The sequence below is a fragment of the Microtus pennsylvanicus genome, chromosome 1 (assembly GCF_037038515.1).
Source record: "Microtus pennsylvanicus isolate mMicPen1 chromosome 1, mMicPen1.hap1, whole genome shotgun sequence".
In the NCBI taxonomy this organism is placed as follows: domain Eukaryota; kingdom Metazoa; phylum Chordata; class Mammalia; order Rodentia; family Cricetidae; genus Microtus; species Microtus pennsylvanicus.
The window spans coordinates 93,027,318-93,052,396 of NC_134579.1; the positions used below are offsets into that span (position 1 = coordinate 93,027,318).

Genomic DNA, 25,079 nt, shown 5'->3' on the forward strand with positions numbered 1-25,079 from the left:
AGGAGTCTTCCCTCTCTGCCTCACTTTCTGAGACAGGGTCTCCCTCTGTCTTAGTCAGGGTTTCTATTGCTGTGAAGAGACACAGTGATCACAGCTTCTATAAAGAAAACATTTAATTGGGGCGGCTCGCTTACAGTTCCAGAGGCTCAGTCCATTATCATCATAGCATCATGCAGGCAGATGTGATGCTGAAGTAGCTGAGAGTCCTACATCTTGCAGGCAACAGGAAGTTGACTGATATACTGGGCAGTATCCTAAGCATAGGAAACCTCAAAGTCCCGCCCCCACAGTGACACACTTCCTCCAACAAAGCCACACCTCCTAATAACACCACTCTCTAGAAGACGATGGGTGCCAATTACATCCAGACCACCACACCCACCGAACCTGGAGCTCCCTGTTGTGGCTACACTTGCTGGATTGTGAGCCCTCAGAATCCATCTGTCTGTACCCCACCGTGCTGTGGTTGTAGGAACACCACCACACCAGACTTTGATGTGGGTTCTGGGGGTCCAAACTCAGATTCTCATGGCTTGTGCAGCAAACACTTCAAGTACTGAGTCATCTTACTAGAAAGGGATCTTTCATCTGTCATTTCCCCAGACTGACTGATTCCCTGACTCCACTTCTCTATGTAGGACTTGACTTTCTGTCATTTCCCCAGACTGATTGATTCCCTGACTCCACTTCTCTATGTAGGACTTGACTTTTTTTAAATTCAATTAAGACCCTAATATCTTTGCACCTACTGTTTTGTCGCTGTTGCCTGTGTTGGATTGGTATCTATGCATGTGCATTTTTGCTAGGTCATTATTCAGAAATTTGAATAGGATTTTTTTCTTTTTTTTTTCGAGACAGGGTTTCTCTGTGGTTTTGGAGCCTGTCCTGGAACTAGCTCTTGTAGACCAGGCTGGTCTCGAACTCACAGAGATCCGCCTGCCTTTGCCTCCCGAGTGCTGGGATTAAAGGCGTGCGCCACCACCGCCTGGCTAGGATTTTTCTTTTGTTTTTATTTCTTGTAATATGTTTTCATTAGAGATTTTTGTTTGTGACATTTATTTATTTAAACATATATTTATTTTATTTAGTTGGGTTTTCTTTTGCATTGTTTAAGAGGGAGGGGTCTTACTATGTTCCCTAGCTGGCCTGGAACTCATTATGTAGCCAGGCTAGCCTCCAATTTAGGGATCCACCTGTGTCTGCCTCATAGCGCTGTGTGGGCATGCCTGGCTTTAGCCTCAATTCTCAGGCTTTAAAGGAAATAATAAACCACTCCTTTAGCCCCGGTTTCCTTATTGCAGATGACTTACTACCACAGGCACTTACTGTGCAAACAAGTTCGGGATTTCTTTCTATTTCAGTGTACTGACGTTTACTGTGGTGTTTGCCTAGAATGAAACTAGAAGTCGTAGATGAAACTCAGGCAGAGATTCTGAGTGTCATATTTCATTATCACACACGTGTGTGTGTGTGTGTGTGCTGCAACTAGCTTTTCTCCCTCCCCCACTTCCTGTCCCTGCTTCCGTCCCTTTCTCTTCCTCTCCCGATTCAGGAGATAGAACCAGTGACCTTGTGTATGCTAGGCAAGTGATCCACCATTGAGCTACAATCTTAGCGTGCGTGCACGTGTGTGTGTGTGTGTGTGATCCAGAGGTCAACTTTGGATCTCTATCATTCTCTGCCTTCTTCCTTTTCTTCCTTTCATTTCTCTTTCTCTCTCTTTCTTTTTCTTCCTTCCTTCTTTCCTTCCTTTCCTTCCTTCCTTCCTTCCTTCCTTCCTTCCTTCCTTCCTTCCTTCCTTCCTTCCTTCCTTCCTGTCTGTCTGTCTTTCTGTCATTCTTTCTTTTTGAGACAGGGTTTCTCTGTGTAGTCCTGGCTGTCCTGGAACTTGCTCTGTAGACCAGGCTGGTCTGGACTCAGAAATACGCCTGCCTCCTGAATACTGAGACTAAAGGCATGTGCCACCCTACCTGGCCACCTTAATTTTTAAAACTAATACTTTGTGTACATGGGTCTTTGGTTGGCATACATGTGGGCTTTGTGCCCTCGGAGGCCAGAGGAAAGTGTTGGATCTCCTAGAACTGGAATTACAAACACTTGTGAGCTGCCATGAGGGCACTCCGGAAGATAAGCTAGTGTTCTTAACTGCTGACCCATATCTCCAGCGCTGCTTCCTACCACCTTAATTTTTGAAACATGGTCTCTCTCTGACTTAGAGTTCATTTCTTCAGCTAGGCTGGATTGCTAGCAAGCTCCCAGATGAATCTCTCTACCCCACAGTGTTAGAGTTACAAGCGCACACCCAACTTCCAGGGAGGTGCTGGGGATTCGAACTCGGGTCCGCATGCTGGCACAGCAAACAGTTTATTCCCCGAGCCATCTCCCCAGCCCCAGATTTACTTTTAAAGATAGGATCTCACTAGGTTTCCAAGATTAGCCTGGAATTTATTTACTCCTGCCTGAGTCTCTGGAGTAGCTAGGATGACAGTCCTGTACCACCATACCTGGCTTCACTTGGCTTTTAAATTGCAGAGATAAGAAATTGGATTTAGCTGGGCGGTGGTGGCACACGTCTTTAATCCCAGCACTCAGGAGGCTGAGGTAGGGGGATCTCGGTGAGTTCAAGACAAGTCTGTTCTTGAAAAACGCCCCCCCCCCCGACCAAAAGAAAGAAAAAAGAAATTGAAATTATAAATGAGGCTTTTAATACCAGCACTTGGGAGGCAGAGAAAGGCAGACTTCTATGAATTCCAGATCAGTTTGGTCTATATAGGGAGGTACAGGGCATCTAGGGATACACAGAGATCCTGTCTCAAAGCGAAAGGAAAAGGGGAGTGGATTATTCAGAAGGAACATGTACACAAAATTCCACACTACAGAGGTTAGCTCAGACAAGAGAGCAAGGGACCTTTCAGAGCTCAGGCTATCGGAAATTCCAAAAATGACCACTAGGGGGCAGGAAAACAGAACAAAATTCCACATGGAGGTCCCACTATTCAGGAAACCTGAATGATGGTTTGGGAAGGTCCCTAAAAGCCCATTTCTATACATCCATTCCTTTTCAAAGATTTATTTAATTGGCGATGGAGAGATGGCTTAGCAACTGAGAGGTTTTTAGTTCAATTCTCAGCACACACATCAGTTGGCTCACAACCCCCAGGAACTCCAGCTTCAAAGGCTATTTTATGCCTCTGGCTTCTGCAGAGACCCACATACACCCACACACCTATACTCAGGATTTTAAATATTTTATTATTGTCCGCTCATGTTACAGCATGGAAGTCAGAGGACAATTTGTGGAGTTGCTTCTCTCCTTCCACCTTTACATAGGTTGCAGGTATTGAACTCAAGCCACCAAATTTATGGAGCAAGTACCTCTGCCCATGGAGCCACCTCACGGTCTTATCCAGATGTTTCTAACAAGGATTCTGAACCTTCTAGCAAAACTGACAGTTGTCATCTGGGCCAGACAGACTCCTGGCAATGCCAATTCCCAGGAGCAGCTGTCCCTAAAGAATGAAGGGAAAGGAAGTCTGGCGGGTCATTTGTTGTTTACTTCTGTTGTTGTTTGGTTGAGGATTTTTAATTTTTTTTTTTAAGACAGGGTTTCTCAAGCCGGGCGGTGGTGGCGCACGCCTTTAATCCCAGCACTTGGGAGGCAGAGGCAGGCGGATCTTTGTGAGTTCGAGACCAGCCTGGTCTACAAGAGCTAGTTCCAGGACAGGCTCCAAAACCACAGAGAAACCCTGTCTCGACCAAAAAAAAAAAAAAAAAAAAAGACAAGGTTTCTCATCGGAGCAGTGGTGGCACATGCCTCAAAGGCAGGTGGATCTCTTTGAGTTCGAGGCCAGCCTGGCCTATAGAGCGAGTTACAGGACAGACTCCAAAAGCTACAGAGAAACCCTGTCTGTCCTGGAACTCGCTCTGTAGACCAGGCTGGCCTCGAACTCACAGAGATCCACCTGCCTCTGCCTCCTGAGTGCTGGGATTAAAGGCGTGCGCCACCACCACCCAGCCTGGCAGTTCATTTCTTAAGAATACCAAGCTCAGGGCTGGAGAGATGGCTCAGCAGTTCAGAGCACTGACTGCTCGTCCAGATCACCCAGGTTCAATTCCCAGCACCTACATGGTAGCTCACAACTGTCTGTAATTTCAATATCTGATACCCCAACACAGACATACATACAGGAAAAACACCAATGCAAATAAAAATAAACTATTTAAGAGAAAATATACAAAGCACAGCCAGGCAGTGGTGGCATATGCTGTTTGAAGCTAGCCTGGTCTACAGAGCAAGTTCCAGGATAGCCAGGGCTACAAAGAGAAGCCCTGTCTCAAAAAGAAAAATAACAAAACAAAGAATACCAAGTTCTGCATCAGAAGTGTTTTGGAGGTAGAGGACCATGCACACACCATGGCTTGTGTGGTAGGCTCCAGAGACCGAATCTAGGTCATCAGGTGTGGCTATAAGCACTTTGGTCCACCAAGCCCCATCTTACTGTCCCAGGGGATCACGTACACCTCTGAAAGCCTGCAGATAGAGTTTCTCTATTGAACTGAGCAGAATTGAGATTCATAGTAAATCCCAGCCTTGAGTTGCCAGAATCCATATGAGTCTGAGTCCAAAATCTTACATTTTTCTTATGTGGAATTCCAAAGAACATTATTTTAAATTAAAACCTGTCAAACCCCTCAACTTCTATATTGGGCTCTGCATGGTGGCACACGTCTTTAATCCTATGACTGAAAGGCAGAGGCAGGCAGAGCTGTGTGAGTTGTCAGCCTGGTCTACACAGTGAGACCTCTCAACAAAACCCCAACCCCATACACCTCAATGAGAACATATTAGCTGATAACCTTTATTCAGGAAGCAAAGTTAACTAGGAAACCATGCTTCAAAAATAAGCCACACAAGGCCAGGCCTCATGAGGCCACCGTCCAGTCATGCACTGATGCAGGCGCCAGTCTCAGCAAGACGTCCCCCTAGCAGACCGCCAACATGTGCTGGTCGCATGAGCAAGGTGCTGGCGACCTGAGGTTCAGATCCTTGCTCTGGGCAGTGTGCCCAACCCCAGCCAGTGCCTCATTTACATGTGAAATCCAGGTGTGAACTCCCCAACACCCTCCGCCCTGTGTGGGCAGACAGGTGACCTGATTCCCACTCATCCCCACAGAACTGTTGAAGATGAAAGCAGGTCCAAGAAGCTAAACAAGACTAAGATGCTGGCGGGGAGAGGATGCTGGTGTGTAAGGCAGAAACACAGGCACAGGAGCAAATTCAATGGACAGGAGGCAATCCTACAGTTCACTGCCGACTTAGGTGTAGAGACCCCACAGCAAATAAAACCACAAAGGGAAGTAGAAAAAGACAAGATCTCCTGAGTAAATTGGGAGCATGGGGACCTTGGGACAGGGTTGAAGAGGAGGGGGAAGCAGGGAGGGGAGCAGACAAAAATGTAGAGCTCAATAAAAAATCAATAAGAAAATAAATACACAACCCTCAGCCGAGCAGTGGTGACACACATCTTTAATCCCAGCACTAGGGAGGCAGAGGCAGGCAGATCTCTATGAGTTGGAGGCCAGGCTGGTCTACAAGAGCTAGCTCCAGGACAGGCTCCAAAGCTACAGAGAAACCCTGTCTCGAAAAACACAACAAAAAATCCCCCCAAAATACAACCCTTCCAGCTTTCTTCGTCCACAAGGCACTATAATTGTAGGAAGTAAAGCTATTCCATTCTTGCCATCAGCACATTATAATTATTCAATACTTCTGATATTTATGGTGTAGCAAATAAAATCACATTAAAGCCGGGTGGTGATGGCGCACGCCTTTAATCCCAGCACTCGGGAGGCAGAGGCAGGCAGATCTCTGTGAGTTCGAGGCTAGCCTGGTCTACAAGAGCTAGTTCCAGGACAGGAACCAAAAAAGCTACAGAGAAACCCTGTCCCGAAAATCCAAAAAAAAAAAAAAAAAATCACATTCAAGTAAGTAAAGAAAATGAACCAATAATGAAAAGCCCTACTTTTCCCATAAAACACAGGAAGATGTCCAGTTATTAGTTTTTATGTGTGTATGAGGACGTACACTTGCATCCATGTGCCCTTAGGGCCCAGAAAATGGTGTCAGATCCCCCAGAACTGGAGTTAGAGGTAGTTGTGAGCCACCATGTGGGAGCTGCAAATTGAACTCTGTAACAACGGCAAGTGCTTAACCACAGAGCCATCTCTCCAGCCCCTCGTAGAGCTGCGTGCAGCCCTGTAGAGCTTTGGCTGCATTGTAACACAATTTTTAGAAGCCTAATTCATAGAAAAGACTGCATGTTCTGTTTAATAAAATGTTTATTTAGGATGTTAACACAAGGTAGGTCATGCAAGAGCCCAGTTTAAAAAAACAAACCTAAAAAGTGTAAGGAATGACAATTGGTGTTGCCAATTAAAAAGATTGCCAATCATTTTATCACCAAAAGCACAAATGAAAATATTTGAATCTGACATGGTTGAAGTGATCCTTGGAATTTGTGACTGACAGCGACAGGTAGCCATTTGTGTCCTGTCCTCAGAGGAGCAGAGCGCTTGTCCAAATAGCCAATACCCTCCACTCTCCGTATTCAGAAGGCAGGAGTCTCAGAACCTCTGGGTGTGGTGGGCTCTCCACACCTTCTGGACAAACTCAAGCTGCCACGTCTCAGCAGGGATGAAGGGTGAGTGTTTGGTGAGCATCAGCCGACGCTGTTTCCACTGGGAACCTGATGAGTTGATAATGAAAAGTCTAGGCCTTGCCAGCCACTCTCGCGGACCTGAAGTGTAGTGTTTTGACATCTGGGGAAGGATTTTCAGGGCAATGAGGACTGATTTGAGCAGAAACACCAATGGAACACAGTGTTTCAGATTTCAAACACAACTCATCTTTTGGCAAAAAAATGAAATAAATAGCATGGAAGTTTGACAGATGTTTGAATAATCTACCAAGTGTTGAGTATAATTTCATTGTAGACACAAAGAAGCGACCATCTCAACGAATTTTCAAAAAATAAAAAAGGCTTGTACTTATTCTGTACAAAACTGTCACTTTTGGAACTGCCCCAATTCATCTACACATTGAATTTATTAACACAGCATTAAGTTTCTTTGTGTAAAAAACTCTTTGTACATAGTAATAAAAAAGCTAAGGCAGGATGCAGTGGACAGAGCCTCCTGGTCCCTTCCTCTGCATCCCTGCAGAGCCACAGGGAGCGGCTGCGACAGAAGGAGCCATCTCTGCTTCTCCGCACTGAGCATCCCGCGCCCTCGCTGTGGTGAGATCCTGTCCGAGCACCCTGAAGGACAGAGGCTGCTGGTGGTCTTTGGCACTTACGCTGGCAGACTGAGCTTCTTTCCCTTGAGTACTGGATTTGACAGAAAAGAACAGAAACAAGAGGTCACTGTATGAACAAGTTTAGTTCCCTTCTCCCTAGTCCTTGTCTCAACACATGCCGCACAAGTATAAGGAAATAACAGCAATAGAAAAAAACAGCCAGGCCAGGCGGTGGTGATGCACGCCTTTCATCCCAGCATCTGGGAGATAGAGAAAGGCGGATCTCTGAGTTCCAAGCCAGCCTGGTCTACAGAGTAAATTTTAGAACAGCCAAGGCTACACAGAGAAACCCTGTCTCAGGAGAGCTGGGCAAGCAAGTCCTTGACAGAATCTGCAGCTATGACTGAAGACAGACATGACATACCTTTTGTAATGTATAAGTAAAAGAAGTCGCAGTAGAGAATGGTCTGGACCACACCAGCCACCACAGCAATGAGATCAAAGAAACCCTCGAAGTAGAAACGCCAGATCCAGTTGACGAGGTACAGAGCACGGTAGAGGCCCAGGAAGAAGAGGTAGTGGGTGGTGATGGTCTCAGCCTCGCCGGTCTTGCTGATCATAAAGAGCTGTGGAAGGATGGCCACGGACTCCAGGTAGATGGAGAAGGTCCATAAGATCTGAAAGACAGGAGGCCAGCTTCAGCTGGGGGGAGCAACCAGCTACCACATAGGACACCATTTAAGAGGTTGGGTGAGCTTCCTAAGATGAGCTGGGTAAGGGAATTGTCATGTCTTACCTACCATGAATCCACATGAAAAGTGTTCCTGTGTGGGCTCATCTCACTTCAGATCCAGAGTCCCCAACCCACCCTGCTTTCTGTCACTGTTTCTCTTGATTCTCCACCAACTGCCCTTATTTTTCCACTACAGATGGCTCTGCCTGACAATTCTTCAACTTTGCAACAATACGAAAACAACATACACTCACTAGAAACCACACTTAATTTTTATGTCTGGGCTAGTGGGATGTACTACGATGCTGAGCAGCAGAGCTGCAGGTCCCAGCCAGTCACAGTGCACCTCCTGCACTGACAGGAAACCATAGTCTACAATGTGCTAGGTTGGCAAGGAAAATGTGGTACATTTATACAATGGAGTACTACACAGCAGAAAAAAAAATAATGACATCTTGAAATTTGCAGGCAAATTGGTGGAGCTAGAAAACATATTGAGTGAGGTAAGCCAGACACAGAAAGACAATTATCACATGTATCATAAACGGTTTTTAAACAAAGAAAACCAGCCTACAAATCACAATCCCAGAGAACCTAGACAACAATGAGGACCCTAAGAAAGATATACATGGTTCTAATCTACACGGGAAGCAGAAAAAAATAAGATCTCCTGAGTAAATTGGGAGCATGGGGACCATGGGGCAGGGTTGAAGGGGTGGGGAGAGGCAGGGAGGAGAACAGAGAAAAATGTAGAGCTCAATAAAAATCAATTAAAAAAAAAAAGATTTCTCTTTCTTTCTTTCTTTCTTTCTTTCTTTCTTTCTTTCTTTCTTTCTTTCTTTCTTTCTTTCTTCTTCTTTTTTGAGACAGGATTTCTCTGTGTAGCCCTGGCTGTCCTGGAACTCGGAACTCACTTTGTAGACCAGCTTGCCTTGAACTTGGAGATGCCTCTGCCTCCTGAGTGCTGGGATTAAAGGTGTGAACCACCACAGCCCAGCATGTTTTTTCAACTAGCAATGAGTCTGTCAATAAATGGTCACACCCCCGTCAGAAGTTAGGAAGCCCCTGCATTTTCAGTGTGTGTGCACATGTGCACTAGTGCTGGAGAACAGCTCAGGGGTCATTCCTTAGGTGCCATCCACCTCTTTTTAGGGATAGGGTCTTTCATTAGCCTTATAAGTAAACTGGAAGCCAGGCGGTGGTGACACACGCCTTTAGTGTAAGTGAGTTACAAGACAGGTTCCAAAGCTACAAAGAAACTCTGTCTCAAAACAAACAAACAACAACAACAAAGTAAGCTGGGCTGGCTCACAGTGAGCCCCAGCAATCTATTATCTCAACCTGCCCAACACTTGGGATTATATGCACCACTACACCTCCATTTTTCATATGGGTTCTGGAGTGCAAACTCGGGTGCTCAACACTCTACTAGCAGATATCTCTCCAGACCTTCTCATCCCCCCACTTTCTTTTATTGAGACAAGGTCTTATATAGCTCACACTGGCCTCAAACTATGTAGCCGAGGATGGCCTTGAGCTCCTGATCCTTTTGCCTCTGCTTCCCAAGTGGGGATGAGAGGCATGTACCACAACACCAGGCTTAGTTTGGGGAAACATCCAGCAATAAACCTCCGGCAGACACCCAAGTACCCAGGCGCTTTAATTCCAATATACCAATCTATTACAACAGTGTATGCTGTACCAGAAGTCTGTCAAACAGCAAAACTAAGGGAAGAAAACAGGAATAATTCATTTTCTGTTAACAGGAACCAGATGTGACCAGTAAAACCCTTAACCAACCTCAAGAGGAGAGAAGTCATGATTGACTAGAAATGAGAGGCCTCCCACAGGAACCACCAGAAACTCCACTCGGAAGGTATCGTGATTTCCATCATAGGTGGCCTTAAATTTCATGTAGATCAGGTACACCGTGGCATAGGAGCAGGCAATGTAGATGAGCTAGGCAAAGGAGAGACACCAGGTTAGGAGCACACTGCAACTGTTCCTAAACACTACCTACCGTACCACCACCTAGTCAGCTTCTCTCTCTCTCACACACACACTTCTGGCTGGTTTACACTCCTGAGTCACACACCCACCACAAGCAGGACGCAGGACACAGGACAGTTCTATCACCCAAATCTGACCCTGTTGCTCTTTGTAGGTAAGCCCCCTCCAGGCTCCAGTTTGCCTTTTCTAGAATGTCCCATGAGTGAAGTCAAACAACACATTGCTTTCTGCACCTGTCTTCTTCAGATGGCACACTGTGTCTGAGAGTCTGCCAAAGTTGCTACATACATTAGTAATTTTCCTTTTTAGAGATCAAAACCTTTTTATTTTTGAATGTGTACATATGCACCCACGGGGATCAGAAGAGGGCACCAGATCCCTTGAAGCTGGAACTACAGCCTACTGTAAACCTGATGTAAGCTGTCAAATGTGGGTCCTGGCACTTGAGCTCCAGGCCTCACAACCTTACCCAATGAGCAGCAAGCATTCTTACCCAATGTGCCGTAACCTCTGGCCTATTTCCTCTGTGCTGAGCAGAGGTCTAGTGTACAGGTGCATCAAGGTCTGCTCACTCACTCATTAGTTAAAGGGGAAGTGTCTGTCTCCAGTTGGAAGATGGGTTACAGCCTTTGTGAGAATTTAAGTTTCATTTCTCTTGCATTTATACATTGGAGCAGGTTGGCTGGATCAAATGTTAAGCATGTATTTTAAGAGTGTAGGAAACTTGAGAGAAACAGGCTTTGCATCTCATCTTACCTATGACACAGCAGCCTTAGAGGGAAAAGATTGCAAAGTTCACTGCAGTTCTGAACCAAGGACTTCTGTCTAACACTTCTTTGGCTAGCTTTTTTTGTAAAGATAAGATAAGCACTGTAATGCAGGTTAAAGTTTTGCCACAGTGGCTTTTGCTTAAACTGCACTCATTTGTTTAGGGCCAGAAGATGGCTTGGTGGGTAAAGGCACTTAGGGCGAAGCCTGAAGACTGGCGTGTAATCTCTGGGCCATATGTGCTGAAAGGAGACCAACTCCTTCAAGGGATCCTGACCCCACACTCGAGCACTGTCATGTCTGTACTGGGGAATATTAGTGTAAGGTCTGTGACTTTTGTTTACGCTGCATTTGTTTAACTCTGCGAAGCTGTGCTACTGGGCCGGTCTAAAACACCTGATGGTCCTAATAAAGAGCTGAACAGCCAATAGTGAAGCAGAAACAAGAATAGGCGGGGTTGGCAGGCAGGGAGTATAAATACGAGAAGCGAGACCAGGAGAGCAAGGAACAAACGAGAGAACAAGGAGAGTAGGACACCAGGGGCCAGCCACCCAGCCACCCAGCTACACAGCCACCCAGCCACCCAGCTACACAGCCACCCAGCTACACAGCCACCCAGCTACACAGCCACCCAGCCACCCAGCTACACAGCAAGCAGAGAAAGAAGCAAAGAAAGGCGTACAGAAATGGACAAAGACAGAAGTCCAGAGGCAAGGGGTAGACGGGATAATATAAGAAAAGTTGGCAAGAAACAAGCCAAGCTAAGGCCACGCATTTATAACTAAGAATAAGACTCTGTGTGTGATTTATTTGGGAGCTGGGTGGTGAGTCCCTCAAAAAGCCAAGAGTAAAACATCACATAACATGTGTGCACCCGTACATGTACACTTACATCATAACATGCGTGCATCCGTACATGTACACTTAAATCATAACATGTGTGCATCCGTACATGTACACTTACATCATAACATGTGTGCATCCGTACATGTACACTTACATCACACCATGTGTGCATCCGTACATGTACATTACAGATATACGCAAAATAAATGGACATATTAAAGTGTAAAATATTGTGTTACTTTAACAATAAATATCCATAAAAAAAATAAAGAAAGAAAGGAAAAAAACAATAAAAAAAAAACAATAAATATCCAGATTGTTGTTATGAAATTCAGTCTGGTATTGCAACAAAGCAAAGCCAAAAGTTAGCTTTGTTTGTTTAAGATTATTACTATTTAAGATTCTAGGTTTTTATTTTGTAAGTGTTTTGCCTGCATGTATATATGTACACCTGTCTAGTGCTCTCCACAGGCAGAAGGGATCAAAGTCCCTAGAACTGGAGTTACAGGCGTCAAGTCCTCTGCAAGGGCAAAAAGTGATCTAATTCACTGAGCTCACCTTTCCAGCCCTTACTATTATTTTTAAAAAGATTGTATTTTTAAATACTATGTGTCTGACTGTGTGTTTGTGCACTTGTGTGTGATGCCTGCAGACTGGAAGGGGCTGGATTCCCTGGAATGGAGTTACAGGCAACATGATCTGGGTGCTGAGAACTGAAGTAGCGTCCTCTGCAAGAGCAGCATGAGTCGGGATCTTACTCCCTTTTCGGGCCTTTGTAGACATACAAACATGCACATACATACACACATAAAGCAAAAATAAATTTTGGAGCTGAAGAGATGGCTCATCAATTAAGATGTTAAGTTCACACTGCTTTAAAAATTAGATTTAATTAATTATTAGTTATGTATGTACACTACATGTGTGCCTAGTGCCCATGAGGTCAGAAGAGGGCAATGGATCCTCTGGGTCTTAAGTTACATGTAGGTGCTGGGAATTGAACCCAAGTCCTCTGCAAGAGCAGCCAGTGCTCTTAACCAGCTGGAGCTGGAATCACAGGCTGCTGTGGATGCTGAGTACTGAACTCCTGTCCTCTGCAAGAGCAGCAAATGCTCTTAACTGCTGAGCTGTCTCCCCATCCCCCTGAAAGCCAGTTTGTAAAACAATTCTGCCTCTAAGACAGCAGTTTTGGGTACAGAGCAACAGAACTGTCCAAGGGCTTACAATTGAGTCCTGTGTTCTTTCATCTTCAAAAGGTCACCCAGCCCCAAGGAAAAGCCTAGTATTCTGAAATTATATCAATTTGTAAACTGCAGACACTCAGGCCTAAGAATCAAATGCAGATTTCAATCATGAAAAGAGATGTCTGGGATAGGACCACACTGTCTTGTTACTCCTTCTTCCTAGGAAATACAACCCAATTAGAAACCTAATTAGGAAAACACTGGGCAAATGACTTAAATGCGGAAATGAGGGTAATCACCAAACCCTTAACCCCACAATGACACTAAACAGTTCCCAGGCCTCATTATGCATTTATGTTTGTAAATCATCGGCATGTATTAAAACTGTTGGTTTTAACCTAGACATTTATTAATAAAGAAAGCACACATGTAGATGCACCCACACTGAGCCCCCTCTGGACCATACCTAGTCCAGGCTTACTGTAGCCGGGAGCTTCCCAGGGCCCTGCCTGTAACCCACAGCTGGGTTCTGGCTCCACAAGCAAGCAAGCAAGCAGGATTGTGCTGAGAGCTGGGACTCCGTAGAAGAGAGGGCTCTGACTCTCCCATCCGCAGTACCTGCAGTTTCATCTATCAGACAACAACCTAGTTATCCTGGATATATGCATTTATCCAGGTTTGTGTTCCTGTGTGTGTGTAAGAAAGAGATTGACCTTAGGTATTTGAGTTATTTTAATTTATGTGTATGTAAAGTATATACCTGACAGAAGAAACATCTGAACTACATCTGAAAGATGTAAGACCATCTGAAGCTACAGACTGTTGTAAGCCTCTTGATGTGGGTGCTATGAACCAAACTCAGTTTCTCTGTAGGAGCAGTATGTATTCTTAACTGCTGAGTCACCGTTCCACCGAAGGAGCTCTTGATACAAAGGGCTCAGCAGTCAGACTAGGCTGGCAGGACTGAGCCCTGGGGAATCCTCTCTCTACCACCCTGGAGCAGGGATTACAAGTGAGTGCCCCCACGCACAACTTATACAGGTGCTGAGGATCAAACTGACACTTCACGCTGACATGGAAGCATTGTACAGACTGAGCAACCTTCCTAGCCCAAGCTAGCCATTTTTAAGACAGTCAAATATTTCCTGGTTACTAGAGCCCTGAACAAAATGATTACAAGTAACTCAAACTTGCTCTTTTTTCCTTAATTTTTTCAACACTTATTTATTTGATATATGTGTTTGTGTATGCGTGTGGCAGTTAAGGGACAGCTTGCAGGAGTTGGTTCTCTTTTTCCACCACTCGAGTCCCCAGGATTGAACTCAAATTGTCAGGCTTGGTGGTAAGTCTCCTTACCCACTAAGCCACCTCACCAGCTCTCAAATTTGACTTTTAGCAAAGATCATAAACCCGAATACTGCATGCCCACTTTAACCTATATTTATTAAGATGCTTTCAAACACAAAGTGTTGGGTACGGAGAGGGTGCTGTAAAGTGCAGAATGTGAGGCCCCAGTCGATTCCCAACACTAGAAAAATCAAGAAATAAAGCAAAAGACATGAAAGCTGAAGGGGACAAGAGAGTGCAATGGGGTGACTATGACTGGAAGCTCAGACATCTCTAGAGACAGACACACAGACACATCAGCAAGGTGCATCAGTAGGTAAAAGCCCTTGCCAATTGAGGCTGACAACCTGGGTTGGAGGAAGGACAGAACTTATTCCCAAAAGTGCCCTCTGGTCACCATGCGGGTATCACAGCATGTGCTGCCTGCATTTACACATACACACATTGAAAATGAAAAATTTTAACAGAATAGCGTATCTATTCTTAGAGAATTTAAGTTAAAAAAAAAAGCGACTAGTTCCCCTAGGTGTGCACATGGGGGTAGGTGTGCTGGAGCTGATGTCATACCATACCTTCATAGATGTATTATAGAGGGAAATGAATGAAGTAAAAAGATCCAGGTAACGAGTTGTGAAGACCAGTGCGAACAGAAGCTGGCTTTTCCCAGAAATGCCTGAAGAAAAAAAAAGTGAGAGTTAGGATAGCCCTGGGGAAGAACTTTGGCTCCTGAGATCACCCTGGACAGCAAGTCCGCAGACAGGGAGAAGGCACTTGGGGTCAAAGGCCCAAGCCTGGGGACAACTGATAAAACCAGAGAAAATAAAGCTTTTCTTCCTTACAACACCCCGTTTTGGCTCTCCTTACTGGTCCTCCTATGGAGGACTTTCTTACAACATCACCAATACACCAAGATGTCTACCCTCCAAGGACTGAGCTCAAACAGCTCCGTATGACTCGCATATGCCTAACTCCTGAGATTGGCTGTGCTGGCACACGCCTGAGTTCCCAACACTCGGGAAGCTGGAGCAGGAAGACTGAGTTCCAGGCCTGCCTGAGCTGTACAGAGACCCTGTCTCGGTACAATACATAATAAAAACGGATACACCCTGCAGAGCAGGGCAGCCACAGCTCAGGTGGGGAAACCAGATCACATTATACAGGGGACCTTGCCCACACGTCTGTGTGAATTTCAAGATGCTGCAGACGGAGCAATCTATGACAATTGGAAGGTGACTGGGATCCGAAGCTGACCGCCTCAGCGGCAGTGCACAGTCCACCCATCACACAGCGCAGAGCATGAACCCAGAAGAGAGCTCTCTCCACTCCCACTCCTTTCTCTCCTGCGGAACATGGTTAAGTGCACTCTTTGACTTTCTCAGGTCATTTACAGCTTACAGAAACAACAAGCCTGGACGGAAGACCTTTCTCTTTAGGCGTGACAAGCTCCTTCACAAAGGAGTAGAAAGAAGGAAAGCTGACTGCTTCCATGCAAGGACCTAGGGCAGAGCTGGGCAGCCGATCTGCTTACTGCTTTCCTCAGAAAGGGGGGCTTCTTTCTACCAGAGATTACTGTTTCAGAGGGAAAATGTCGAAGCAGATGCTACACACTGGGGCAAGAAAGACAGGAGCCACAGACAGGTCCTATGGGATATTTGGTGAAGTCCTGAGAATTTTCCAGTTGTCTTTTCAATAAAACAGAACACAGACGGGCAGTCTGCCAAAAAAGGCTTTGTTCCAGTGGGGCTCTGGTGCCAGGTACATGCTTACCAATCAGCATCCCTGCACTCAAGTCAAGAGTGCTAGCTCATCACTGTCCTTTGAGACCCAACTGAACAGCTACCACCTCTGGAGACTCCCTTCCTTAGTGCTGCTGATTCATCCCCCGGGCACTTCATGCCAGCTGCTGCCCTGGCTTCTCCACGGACACTAGAAGACACTCTGTGGAGCTGGCTCATGCGTGTGAGAGGATCCCCAGAAGCCATGTGAAGCCAGGCTCAGCAGCAGGCACTTGCCATCACAATCCTTCTACTGAAAGATGGGCAGTGGAGATAGAGAACCCCCAGAGGGGCTCAAAGATGGTGGAAGGCAAGGACACCTGAGACGCCCTCAGGCCTCACACACACTGACTCAGCTTTGATGGTCTGGTTCCTGTGCCCTCCACAGCCTCCAATAGACACAGAAGTCTCTTGTGGAGGTTGTGCCTCATTCCCTTTAGTACTTCCTGTGCTGTGCACTAGACCTGACATGTAGTAGGGTCTAGAAAAACACATGTTCAAAAGAAAATGGAATTCATTTTGTCTTCATGTCATGGGCAGTCTCTGGATGAAACTTGCAGAGGATCTGAGTCCTACTGTGTCTCTAGGACAGGAAGCAGATAATGTGCCCTGGGCTCTGCCCTATCTTACTACAGGTGGGAGGGTGAGACACCCTGAGTGAGCACTGGGCAAAGGAGAAGCCAGGTGGTATGTGCGATGGTGTGGAATCCGCACAGGAACTACCATCTGGGAATCTCGGACGCTTAAAGGATGTGGCAACCATTCTCCCTGGTCTGGAGCTTGACTAGCAAGTAACAGCTTTTCTCTTTTTCACTTAAAGGTGACTCATCACAGAAGGAAGAAATCTCAAGCTAAAGATAGGAGGAGGTGGGCAAGAATCACCTGGGATTAGGATGGAATTGAATAGCTGCTACCTTATCTGTCTACTGATGGATCAGCAGAGCTGGGCGGTCTGCCTGCCTGCAGTCCTTAGAGTCAAACCCAGGGCCTCATGGTAGGCAAGACCCTCATTACTGAGTTACAATCTCAGGCAATACCAACTTGATCTTGGATCAAAAAGTTCCCAGGCTATGGGCTACAAGAGCTAGTTCCAGGACAGGCTCCAAAGCTACAGAGAAACCCTGAAAAACCAAAACCAAACCAAACCAAAATAAAAGTTCCCAGGTGAGCCGGGTGGTGGTGGCGCACGCCTTTCATCCCAGCACTTGGGAGGCAGAGGCAGGCGGATCTCTGTGAGTTCGAGACCAGCCTGGTCTACAAGAGCTAGTTCCAGGACAAGCTCCAAAACCACAGAGAAACCCTGTCTCGAAAACAAAAACAAAAACAAACAAAAAAAAAGTTCCCAGGTGAACACGTACAAAGCACTTAAGAGCACTCCAGACTGACGCCCTGATACCTAATGCATCTTCCAGTTACATTCAAGAGCAAAACCCTTTAAATTAGTATCACTCATTCTTGTCCTTCCCCACAGAGCTCAGCAAGGCTTATGAAAGCCCACATCTCCACAGTTGAGCCCACAGGACTTTAAATTACAGTGAAGTTCAAAGTTGGGTTTCTGACATTCCTACTGGTTTATCCAAAGGAAGGAGATTCTAGTAACAGCAGAGAGGCCACCAAGCACTGTTGGTCAGGCCACCCGGAGAGGTTGCAATCCTAAGAGTCTCTCAAAGGATCTGGACAGTCTAAATTTAAAAAACAAAACCCTTTTTCTTTTGGTGGACACAGCTGATCTTGAATTTGCTGTGGGTCAAAACTGGTCTTGACTTCCTTACCCTAGTCCCCACCCCCATCCCTCCAAGTGCTGGAATTACAAATGTGCACCTGCGCCCCCAGCTTGGACATTCTTTTAAAACTCATGACCTTTCTCTGGACTCCACAACTCAACACTTAAGAACAGTCTCACAGCCAGACATGGCAGAAGCAGCCTGCAATCCCAGCCTATCTGCTGTAATCAGGAAGATCAGAGTTCAAAGCTAGCCTGGGCTACATGGCAGGATCTTATGTTAGGCAGAGAATGTAGCTCACTGGTAGTGTCTAGCGTGTCCAAGGCTCTGGGTTAGATTCTCAGCAGGAAGGGAGGTTTTGGAACCAGAGGGTCTAGGTTCCAATTCAGTCAAGTTGCTGTGTAAGGCTGGACTTATTCTATGCCACCCTAATTCCACTATCTCTGCTTGTCAAACACAGATTACACTAATTTATTGAGAATGCTGAAACGGTGGAGGAAAGTGCTTTATAGTACACATGCTGTTGTGAACACTTGAGAAACAACAGCCAATATTTAAAAGTACATATCATTCTTAAACCTTTCCAAATGGGCTAAAATATACAGATGAGTAGAAGATCTTCTCTTTTATAGGATTTATCTTCATTAATTTAATTTAATTTAAGTCTTTGTGGGCGAAGTGCACATGAGTGTAGGTGCCTGCAATGGCCACAAGGGGGTATCAGACCCCAATCCAAGTCCTCTAGAAAACCAGGAAAAGCTCTCAATGACAGCCACCTCTCCAGTCCCAATCTTTTAAAGAGCACTCTCATCTCCTTTTAAGTGTATGAGCTATTTTAAGGTCCCTCCCTTTCTAAAAAAAAAAGTATTTAGTTTTATATGTATGAGTGTCTAGCCGCATGTATGTATGTGCACCACATGGGTGCTTGGTGCCTATGGAAGCCAGAAGCAGTCAGAGTCCCTGGAACTGGAATTACAGATCATTGTTAGCCCCATGTAGGCACCAGGGAGCCAATCCAAGTCCTCTGCAAGAGCAGCAGGGGGTCTTAACTGCTGAGCCATTGCACTAGCCCTTAAAGTCCCCTTTCCATTCATGTTTATATGTGTACCACATACATTTTTACCCTTTAAAGTAACCTTGTGTTTTACAACCCGCTGTTCGAAGTCATATCTTGGAATCATCTTTTCCTCCTAAGAATACACATGTCTGATTCCATCCTGTTTAATGTCTTCACAATGTTCAGTGTGGACATAAAAATATTTGAGACCACTGGACATTTGAATTATTTATAATTTTCCTTGTGGATTTATGTTTATATTTATAATTTTTATATTTTCTACTTATTTTTATTTTCTAGATTCTATTTATGTGTGTGGGGGTACTCAGTGAGGACAGAGAGGGCATTAGGTACCCTGGGGCCACCCATATGGCTGCTGAGAACTGAAGAGCAGCGAGTGCATCAACAAGCCATCTCTCCAACCTGTTTGTAGCTTTACCAGTGTAAATTCTACGCAAACATGTCTATTTACATCTGTTTTGTGGTTGGAGATGTGGCGCAGGGACAGTGCTTGGCTGGTAAGCACGAAAGCCCAGCACTCCATAAACTGGCATGACAGCACACACCTGTGAGGACAGCACTGCAGGGATGCAGGAAGGCATGCAACTCAACACTGTCCTTGGCTACAGAAGCACTCTTGGTCGGCAGTCTTGACACTCCAGCTGGGAAGCCACAGCAGGTGTCCACTTCACACTCACAGAAGTTACTGCCCTTATGGCTTGACACCCATGTCTGTACCTCTTCACACATGATTTACCGTCTCACCTGACCTGCACCTTTCTTTGTGCAATGCTAAGGCTCAAACCCAGGCCTCACACATGCTACACATGCTGAACAAGCATTCTCCCACTGCAGCATCTTTTTTATTCTCTCAAGATTTTTCACAGTCAAAGATGGCTTTGAACTTCTGGTCCTCCTGTGTCTACTTCCAGAATGCTGAGATTACAGCATGCACTGCCATGCTCAGTTTATACGATGCAGGGATGGAACCAAGGGTTCTGCCATTGCAGCCTTAGACTGGAAACTGCTGCCATCTGCTGCTGAGCTGTCTCACTGTTGTGTACACAGAGGGTGGTCAATCAATGCATGCCTTGATTACTAAGAGACTAGCCCTCAAAGGAACAGAGGAAACAGCTCCAAGAAGAAGCCAGGAATGTGATGCAAAAGCTTCAAATAAGCCGGGCGGTGGTGGCGCATGCCTTTAATCCCAGCACTCGGGAGGCAGAGGCAGGCGGATCTCTGTGAGTTCGAGACCAGCCTGGTCTACAGAGCTAGTTCCAGGACAGGTTCCAAAAACCACAGAGAAACCCTGTCTCGAAAAACCAAAAAAAAAAAAAAAAAAAAAAAAAAAAAAAAGCTTCAAATATTCAGTATCATGAACAACAAAAATAAGCACTCCTACTGGGGGATAGAGTCCTGTGGCAGGGTGCTTGACCAGCATGCACAGATCATGAAGTCCTAGGTTCAATCCGCAACACTAGCAAGACAAATAAATAAATAAAAGTATTAATTAATAAATTAATCATTCAGCTATGTGAAATACAGGGACAGTTGCTCCTGTCGAATCTGATAGGTTGAAAAGTTTGTAACTACACAATGGCTAGGAGAAAAGGAGCGAGCAAAGGAGGCAGGCTGGAGGTTACTCACCTCAGTGCTCAGCACTGACAGTGACTGTCAACTTAGAGGGAACGTCAGAAAGCACTTCACCTAAACACACAGCTTTGGGATGTGGATTTGGTTGAACTGGTAAAGAACTTGCTTGACTTCAGCGAGGCTCTGGGTTTAAACTCCAGCACCATAAATGAGTAAATACTATACCTTCTTCTTCTAAAGTACCCTAGATAAGGGCTTAGAACAACAACAAAAAAAAAAGTGACAATCTGAGAATTAACCAATAAGATGCCCAGCAATTCAGGCACACAAAATACTCTACATTTCATTTCCAGATGCAGCCACAGAATTTACACTCAAGCAAGATCAGCTTGCTGCCTCCAGCTATCAAACAGGTCCTCAGAGTGGCAGTGCACAGCTGCAATCCTAGTTCTAGGGAGGCTGAAGCAGGAGGATTTCAAGTTTGAAGCCACACTGAACACTCAAAAAACGGAATGTCCCGCTTCCTTGCCAGCCTGGCTTGTCCTCCCTTAGGGAGAATCCCTGTGGTTTGGGAGTGCTGGGGTGCTCAGCACTGTGTTCAAATCCTAACGTAAGTTCCCATTTTCAAGCTGAGAACCACCTGGACAGACATGGCTCAAGTTCCAGATATTTGAGAAACTCCGATCAAGTTCTTCCTTCTCAAAGTCACTAAACAACTATTATAACTTAAGATGAAAAACAAGCTAGGATAAGTCAGCATTTAATTCAGAATAAATGATCTTGGTGATTTTCATTTTTGAGAGGCCAGGATATTTTACATAGCATCATGAAGAGGACCCCTGAGTCCAAGAGTGATGATGGTTTCATAGAACACTTGGGAAACACCTGAACTAAGCTTACCCACTTACCTCCCATCTTGGCACTTAAACTGGAATACTCTAATCTCCCAGGAAAACAATGAATATTCAATAGCACCACCTTCCATTCCCTTGTTATTCAAGGTTCTCCTAAGAATTCTACTGGGGAGGGGACAGGACAGCTCAATGGTTAAGAGTACTTGCTGCTCTTGTAGAGGACCTGGGTTCAGTTTTCAGTAGCACCATGGTGGCTTATGACTGCCTGTAACTTCAATTCCAGAGGATCTGACGCCCTCTTCTGGTCTCAAGGGCTTTCTGTACACTTGTGATAAATACATAGGTACACATATATGCACATAAAAAATAATTTTTTTAAAAAAAACTCCATTTCTTGGGGCAGGAGAGATGGTTCAGCCACTAAGGGGATGTACTGCTCTTGCAAAGGACCTAAGTTCAGTTTTCAGTATCACATTAGACAGCTCAAAACTGTCTGTGACTCCATCTTCTGGCCTCCACAGGAACCAGCACTCACACAATTAAATAAATCTTTACTTGGCAGAAGAACCTAAGGAATGAAGAGTCTTAGAGATTTTGAAAGAAAGCTAAAGACTGAAAGTTGTGTCAGAGTCCAACAACAACAACGCCCGAAGCACTGGCATCAAAGGTGCAGACGAACTGCAGAGGACGAAGCAAGAGTTAATTTGAAATCCAAATTACGAATTACTGCTTATGTTTCAATCCTGGCTTCATCAAAACTGTGCTTCCCTCCCCACGACTGGTTCCCTTCTCCAGCATGGGTACCTGCCCACACGGTTATTTTAAGGGCTGTCTGAGATGAACCATAGAGAACACTAAGCTGACGACCAAATGCACACCCTATCACAACTGCGACCATTAATCTGCTGTCATCACAAATCACGCAATCGAGCCTCTCAGGTCACCTCCAAGCCAGACACGACGTTTCCAGGACTTTGTAACATCCACTTTGATTGATCAAAGGTCTTTTTTGGTTGTGCTCACTTCCTGGATCTCAACTACGTTCCAGGGAGAGAGATGAGACCTTCAGACAGCAGAGGCAAAGGGGTAGCGCTAACTTTAGATGAGTTAAATTTGTTAATAAACCAGATAGGTGGCGTCTCCATCACCCAGGTCCTCTAGAACTCCTATCTTCTGCTGTCTCTGAAAAAAATTAAATTTGAGTTTACAAAGCTATTTCACTGGGGGCAATGGCATTAAGTTTAAGGACAGTATTTTAAGAATGTATTTTGGGTTTGGGTGGACAGGTTGTTTTTGGAGACAGGGTCCATGCTATCTTTGAATTCCTGATCCTCAGGCTTCTTCTACCTCTCAAGTTCTGGGATTACAGGCAAGCACCATCATATTTACCAAAAAATTATCTAAAACTTAGAAGAGTCTTAAAATTTAATGGCATGCAGAAATCCACAGCTTTTGTGCAAAGTTCATTCTAGTGCCTCTCTGCAATACTCAATAAAATATGCATGACTTGGAGGGAGGGACAGGGCCAACTCACTGGTGACGTGGAGCCAGGAAACTAGATGAGAACACAGAGGAGACTTCAGTGGTACCCAGCGCTTGCAGCTTAAGAGAGCCAGTTACTAGATGGCCACACTCAAGAGAGAAAAAACCAGTTCGCTTCTCAAAGAAGCACGAAACTGTGCCAAATAACTCATCTTTTTTTCATCATTTTTTTTTTAAAATGATGGACGAGATCCTGAACCCCAAGACTTGAGTGCAGCCCTTTTAACCGTAAAAGGTCTGACCTGACACCGTCCTGCCTCCCTGAAGAGAACAGGATAAAGAGCAGGATGCCCTCTTCCTCCAGCCGGCCCCACCTCGCGGGTGGCCTGGCTGCCACGTCAGGCCCTGCTCGCCCGCCCCGCGGTTCTATCCATCCTCGAGCAAGTTTCCCACTGATTCCTGGGGACACAGCGGTGCCCCCCAAAAGCCCAAAGAGAGGGACACGCCTACTAGAACCCCACACACCCCGTCCTAAACTTTTCAGATCCAGCGGGACCCGGGGCGGAGGGGGGGGGCAGTTTAGCGCTCTGCACCCGGACGGATCAAGTTCGCGGGCGGACCAAACGCAGACCGGGGACCCAGGACTGCGGCGGACACCCCAACCCGTGTGCACACCCGGAGGGCTTTCAAGGCCCGCAGGGCCGGCCGAGGTGGGTGTGTCCTGCCATCGCGAGCCCCGCGCGAGCCTCGCAGCGACCGAGGGCTGAACGGGTCCTTCCGTGCGGTCCTGCCCCTCGCGCTTCGCCCCGGCGACCGCTCACCCGCACAGGAGCGCGTCTTCCAGATCTTCAGCAGGAGGATGACGATGGCCGCCAAGTGGGACAGGTCCCCAGTCAGCCGGAAGATGTTCATGGCGGCGGCGGTAGGCGCGGCGGCCCCGAGGCTCGGCAGCGACTCAGGACGCGGCGACAGCCCCTGAGAGAGGAAGCGGCGAAAGATGGCGGGAGCGGGCGCGACGTGGCCAGGGACGTGGCCGAACTGCCGTCGCGCGCGCGGGGCAGTCTGGGAGAGCGGGCGCCCGCTGGGGCCACGCCCCTGCCACGCCCCTTAAAGGCCCCGAGTCCGTGAGCTGCCGGACCCTACAACCCCGCGTGGGCTGCCGACTGAGGAGGACCCAGAGTGCTCCGCAATTTCCGTCTCCAGGGTTTCCGCCCAGCTGCCAACGATTTCCTTTTTTTAAGTTTTGAAATGACACTCCATTGTGAGGATCGACTGCTTTTTCTCCCCTATCCTACTAAGACAGCAGGGGTATCCCTCTTAGGGGCCTTGTGGGAGTAGTAAGCATTGTTAAAATCTCTGCAGTTAAGAACGCGTGCTTCTCTTATAGAGAACCCAAGTTCAATTCCCAGCACCCACACCGGGCAATTTACAACACCTGTAACACTAGCTCCAGGGGATTTGATGCTTTGGGCCTTTGAGGGCACCTGCACTCACGTGCACAAACCCACACACACCCACGCACACACACCTCTGAAATAATAAAAATAAATATTTAAAAGTACATTTATTTGTGGGTCACGTGGGGACATCCAATCCGATACAGTTCTCTCCTTCCAACATGAGGGTCTCCAAGAATGGATCAAGATGTCTCGATTGACGACAAGCTGCTTTAACCACTGAGCAATCCCACCACTGACGACAAGCTCCTCTAACCACTGTGCAATCCCACCACTTCTTTTCTTTCCTCTTCCTCAGCTTGGTTTTTGCTTTTTATATGTGCATTTGCTTGTGTGTGCACTCGGGTGTGCTGTGAGGCCTCCTAGCGCACTTTACGACGGATGGATTGAAGCAGAGCATCTCACTTGAACCCAGAACTTGCTGATTTGGCTAGTCTAGCTAGCCAGCTTGCTGAGGGGTCCCCTATCTCCACCGCTCAAGCTCTGCCACACCTGCCTGGCATTTATGTGGGTGCTGGAGACTGGGACTCGGTTTCTTACGAATTTTTGTCTTTGGCAATCTTTCTGGATTTACAGTGTTTCTTGTTTGCCATTTATAAAGAAGAAATTTGAAGAATTCAGTTAGGAGCCGGGCGGTGGTGGCGCATGCCTTTAATCCCAGCACTCGGGAGGCAGAGGCAGGCGGATCTCTGTGAGTTCGAGACCAGCCTGGTCTACAAGAGCTAGTTCCAGGACAGGCTCCAAAGCCACAGAGAAACCCTGTCTCGAAAAACCAAAAAAAAAAAAAAAAAATTCAGTTAGGGGGCTGGAGCGATAACCCAGTCAGTGACATGCTTAATATACACACATGAGGTCTGGAGGTAAGTCCCCAGCCCCAGCCCTGGATTGGTTATCTCCCCAGCCTTACTATCAGTGTTAACAACTGATTCTTGTAAGCTATTCCCAGTACTCCTGT

General features: G+C 46.2%; 1 protein-coding gene across 1 annotated transcript; it reads right to left on the reverse strand.

The window, feature by feature from the left end:
- Positions 1-6,321: 6,321 nt before the first annotated feature.
- Positions 6,322-23,717, reverse strand: Kdelr2 (KDEL endoplasmic reticulum protein retention receptor 2). The gene is made up of 5 exons (XM_075973772.1): positions 23,489-23,717; positions 14,755-14,855; positions 9,828-9,986; positions 7,719-7,971; positions 6,322-7,385 (listed from the first exon to the last, which is right to left on the reverse strand). Exons 1-5 carry the CDS (start codon positions 23,577-23,579, stop codon positions 7,351-7,353), a joined length of 639 nt encoding a protein of 212 aa, XP_075829887.1. The 5' UTR covers positions 23,580-23,717; the 3' UTR covers positions 6,322-7,350.
- Positions 23,718-25,079: the final 1,362 nt, after the last annotated feature.